At 29.0% G+C, this 5,774-nt stretch overlaps 1 protein-coding gene across 1 annotated transcript in view; it reads left to right on the top strand.

Moving 5' to 3' along the window:
* Nucleotides 1-5,721: 5,721 nt before the first annotated feature.
* Nucleotides 5,722-5,774, top strand: part of LOC111382458 (polyadenylate-binding protein-interacting protein 11-like) — a 4,202-nt gene continuing 4,149 nt past the window's right edge. The window contains exon 1 of the mRNA XM_023006438.1: nucleotides 5,722-5,766. Within this exon, the coding sequence (XP_022862206.1) occupies nucleotides 5,722-5,766 (45 nt within the window). The remainder of the gene's footprint in view (nucleotides 5,767-5,774) is intronic.

Below are 5,774 nucleotides of genomic sequence, written 5' to 3'. Positions count from 1 at the left end.
GGGACCTCAAAGCACCCTATCACGTGGCACTCATAGTGACGTTTAAGCACGCACGTACCCACGCATCATGATCATGCAACAACTCGCGTGCTCCGTGATAACGTACAATAGAAAGACTCTCCTCTAAATTTATAAAAATTGATTCCTACTTTGGTAAGTGCAAAAAATTGTAATATCTATCATAATAATTATTATTATTATTTATTTTATTTTTTTGAAATTTAACCCTTTTCGATGTAGTTTAAAATCAACTAAAAATTTTAAATCTCTAAATTAATAATGTAAGAACATTATTAATTAAAAAAAATGATTCCTACTTTGGTAAGTGCAAAAAATTGTAATTTCTATCCTAATAATTTACATTTTTTTTAATGACACTTAACCCTACTCGATTAGATTGAAGTCTACTAAAAATTTTAACTACACATTTCAATGAATTCATAACTTTTCAAACACGTATTTTATCAGTTTTTATTAAAATCTGTTAAAAATCTATTTTTAATCTACATAAAACAAGGGGTTAGTATAAAATTCGATTCGATTCTTGCCTAAATTAATAATTTAATAAAAGTATAATAATTAAAAACTAGAAAAATATTCAAGATGCTAGTTTGCACGAGGCCACGATGTTGGAGAATTTTGATGGCTTAGTTTAATTATAGAGATTTTAAGAATCTCATGATTATAGCCCAGTATATTTTTTTTGTCCACCTAGTTCCACCCCCGAGTCAACATGATACTTTTTCAGATGATCAAGTATCCCCAAAGAGCAAGCAGTATCTTGAAATTGATTTTTCTATCATCAAGGTTACACATCCAATCAGCATCAGAGAAGTCTATCACTCTGTCTGTCCCAATCTTTATACGTAAGGACTCTTTTTGCCGCTTGCCAATGAAATGTCTTTGGATCAACTTGTTCACAGTGAATGATATATGATGTCTAGTATTGGTCAAGTACTGAGCTTCTACATGTCTTAGGTTCCCTCATTGCTTTCCAATCAGCAGATTTAATTACTTTTCATGAAGTTACAAACATAGCTATGTCTAGGGGTGTAAGCGGTTCGATTTTACCGATTTTTGACAAATTTTCAAACCACGGTTTGAGAAAAATCCAAATATAAACCAAACCATTTTAAACGGTTTGAAAAAAACTCAAACCTAAACCTAACGGTTTGGTCCGATTTTAAACCGTCGGTTTCGCCATGTATTTTTTTGCCCGTCTACTTTTATGTTATTAATTCATTGAATTTAATATATATTTATATCTCACTAGTAATAAATTTAAAACAAACTAAACCCCTGTTTGAATCAAATTTTTGGGACAAAAAAATGAAAATTTGGATTGTTATTCTACAAGTACAGCCGCCTTTGTTAACCTGTTATTTCATGTGTGGGACCTAACCTCCTCTCCAATAGTCAATTTTCTCATTATGATGATATGAAAAATATGGCTCAAACAGAGACTAAATATATCTACTATAAATTTAAATATTAATTAAATCAAAGTGAAATCACAATAAACTAAAACATAGTTTTTTTTTTCATTTTTGTTCACCTTTTTTAGGTTAATGATGATACAATAACGTTACAATACAAGTCTACTTAACTAGATATAAGGTCCAAAAAAATAATGATGTCCAACAAGACCTCATGATTATTATATCTGAAAAAAAGATATTGATTAAACAAAGAGAATAACCAACTACAATAATAAAACAATTATTTATAATATCTAAACATAACAATTATACAAGTTTATGTTTGTATGATGTTATGAAACACATTTAATTTCAGATTCTTACCTTAGTTTGCTCCAAAAAATTATTGATCTGAAACTTTATTTGTAGAAAATATTATCACCGAAGGTCTAGAATCTTTTTGTCTTCGATTTGGTATAATGGACTTCAATTCGACTTTGAAGAGGCGTGAAAAATCTGAAAAGAAGTGTGTGGTGCCGGTGGCTCAAAACTGTGTTGGGTGTCGAATGGAGTTCATCTAAATTTTGAAGAGGAAAAAGACTTTTGATAAATTATGTTAGTCTTAAAATTATTAAATATATATTAGGATTATTGGATGATGATGATGATGATGATGATGATGATGATGATGATGATGATGATAATAATAATAATAATAATAATAATAATAATAATAATAATAATAATAATAATATATCTATATTAGAAAATTAGGAATTGACAAAAATACCCACAAATGACAAAACTATTGAATTTTACATATTTGGATGAATTTTCAAAAATTTTCAATTTTTTATTTTTATATATTTTTCACCAGTCCGGTTTGATTTTAAACCGCAATTAAAATTCTCAAACCTAAACCAAACCATTTTGACCGGTTTGGTTTGGGTCAAAACCATTTCGTTGACCGGGTCCACGTGGCACCAAATCGACGGTTTCTAAAATGCGATTTCGGTTCGATTTTCCGATTTTGCGGTTTTTGCTTACAGCCCTAGCTAGGTCTATCTTCATTAAGTTGTTTTATGGGACCTCAATATGAGCCATACTATTAAATTATACGGGATCTCAATATAATCCATACGGTGACTTACGACAAGGAGTACCGATCCTTATACTATTGAGCTTTTACGAGACCTTAATACGATCCACAAGTTTAGATAAATAATTTTACAATGCAATTTCTCTCTTAATAAATGATACAGATGAATTAAGTTCTAAAAGAGACTAACACTTCAATGAATAGCAATAAATGATAGCTCAAGTGTTATATGAGAAAAATTTGATGAATATGATGATTTCAAAGTTTAATTCAATCAATCAAAGTTTTTCAATGTGAAGATGAACAAGAAATAAATGCAATGTTGTACAAAAATCTTCTCAAAATATTTTTTTCTTTTAATGAATAATAATAATAGATTAAGTACCAAAAGAGAGATGTGGAACTTTGATAAATAGTACGATTTTACAAGTTTAATTCAAAAAATCAAAGTTTTGATATAGAGAAGTAAAAGAAATGATACAATGTAAGTTCAAAACTTTTCTTCAAAATATATCTCTCTTCTATGAACGATAGAAATAAGTTAAGTACAAAAAGAGAGATAAAAAACTTTGATGATGATGATGATTAAAGAGTTTGAATCAATCAAAGTTTTTGATAAGAAGAAATAAATGAAATGAATGTTAAAAAAAAAAAAAAAAGCTCAAAATTTCTCTCAAAAAAATCTCACTTTATGCTATTGAATCTCTTATGAAGAATGAAAAGGGTGAGGATAAAGCATAAAATAAAATAAAAAATCTATAAATATGGATTACCTATCCAGTTGATTGCCCTTTGTTCGAATGATTAATATAGCCATTTGTGTAGTAAAAATCAAAGGTCATAATGGTCAAATTTTGGATTAGAATTTTTTGGTTGATCACCACCTTTGGCCAGTTGACCGGAGACCCTTTTGGCCGGTTGACCGTCGCAGTTTCAATCTTTTTACGTTTTGCCCTCTTTGATCCAATTTGAAGGTTTTGAAAGGCATAGACTTTTGAAAAGTATTTTTAACTAACTTTTCAAGATAAAAGATGTTTTTCCAAATTCAAATATCAATATAAAATCATTTTTATATTTGATTAAAACTTTATATTCGAATGACTTTTAATGCATGAAAAATTATTTTTAATGCATAAAAGGATTTTAAACTTAAACATTCACTGCCAAATATTAAAATACTAGTATCTTCACATTTTACCTAAGAACTCAAATCTTTGATCTTGCTATGAAGTTTGACTCTTAAATTCTTCCATCTTGACCTCCTCCTTCATGAGTCCACTTTATGATGAAAGTTTTTGATCTTCTGACGATCATCGATCAACTTTTCATACTATGCTTTGAAAAACTATAATCATTTAAATTCAACATGTTAGTAAATAAGATTAACTTATTTGTTATAATCAAAACTTTATGGTTATAATCAATCATAAGTCAACACATACCATAATGTACATGACAAGTCCTATAGTATTATCATAAGAATTTTTTATTCTAATTTGCTCCCCTTCAGTTTTAGGGAATGTTCAATAGACAATTTAAAATCACCGATGAAAGGCGAACTAACAGTTTTAGTTTCAAACTTAAAAAAATCTATTCAAAACTTAAGAAATATAGGAATGTTGGTTCTTTAAGAACTATACCTCTTTTAATTTTCATACCTAATATTTGCAGGTTGTAACTCTTTCATTTCAAGTTCATTTTTGAATTTCTGTTCTATAGTAATAATTTTGCACGTATCACTTTTAGCAAGCAACATATCATCTACACATAACATAAGATAGCAAAAATTTGAACCTCCTTTACCTTTAAAACATGGATCATATTCACTTTTATTGAAACTCAGAACAAATTAATCGGAGTGAGTACACTGATTGACCTTCCAACTCAACCACATTGTAGAGCTAGCCAAGTCGTTGACAATGAAAACTTTGATTTAAATATTTTTCACGGAGGTTGATGGGAGTTAGTTACATTTTCTACCACAAATTGTGTCAATTACATCTCAATTGTAGTGTTGATGCTTATAAGTGAAGCATGGGCAAAATACTTCACCAATAAATATGAATAAAGCAGTCAATTGTTAAGTTGATCGCTTAATGTGTGTTCTTAATTTTTAAAAAATCTTTTATTTGATTTTAATTTATTAATTTTTTTAAAAGGCTTTTACTTACTTTAGTTTTAAATTTTTAAATGACTTTATATGTACAAAATTTAAAAATGACTTTATCCGATGAATATTTATGTAAGATTTAAGTTACGGTGCCGTTTATATTATGTAATTATAATTTAGATTTGGGTAAAATTTAGATCAATTTGATTAAGTTGGACTTGGGTTAGAAATTAGAAATAGGAAAGGAAAAAATTCATAATTAAGAGGTTAACGATCACCTATTCCAAAACTAAGAATAAAGTTTCAAATTTCAAAAATTAGATGTTTATTAAAATTTATTTAATGATTTAATTAATTAATTATATATTTTATTAATTAAATATATTAAGGTCACAAATCTATATATAATTTGATCACAAATCAGAATTTTTATATTCCACAAATTATTTTAGATCACAATTCAAAATTTTTATAGGTCGCAGTTTGTTCATCAATTACCAATCAAAAATTTATGCATCACAATTTATTATTTGATCACAGATCATAAATATTATAAGTCACAACTTATTAAATAGTTATAGATTATCAAATTATTGGTCAAAAATTAAAAATATTTTGTTACAATTTATTTTTTTATTGGTCACATATTAATCAATTAAATTGTTACAATCAACTAAATAATTTGTGACCATCGCCAACACTTTGTGACCATCATCTCACCATCGCCTCCAACAAAATCACAGCCACCGTCACTGCTAGAGCCAGCACCACACACATGTCACCGGTGCTTATGAGATTATATATATATATATATATTGACAGCACCATCACCACTGCCAGATCCACTACCATCGCAATACCACAACCACACAAACACCGTTACCACCCCACCACACAAAATACCAATTTGCGTTCTCTAGTCATAGATTTACTTCGTAATCCACCACTGCTAGATTTGCCACCATGGCCACCTCAACAACACTGCCACCACACAAGCACCATCATCACCACCACATAAACACTACTTCGTATGCTCTAGTAGTAGATTTGCTTCGCAAATACAGTTGTCAGCGATTCACTCCTTCTAGGGTGAAATGGATAGATGGTGGGTGATGGGGTTGGGCGACGATGATAAAAAGGTGAGAAG

This window comes from Olea europaea, unplaced genomic scaffold, assembly GCF_002742605.1.
Source record: "Olea europaea var. sylvestris unplaced genomic scaffold, O_europaea_v1 scaffold2502, whole genome shotgun sequence".
Lineage (NCBI taxonomy): Eukaryota > Viridiplantae > Streptophyta > Magnoliopsida > Lamiales > Oleaceae > Olea > Olea europaea.
Note: the sequence above shows the minus strand (reverse complement) of the source record. Positions and strands in the feature narration are given on the sequence as shown.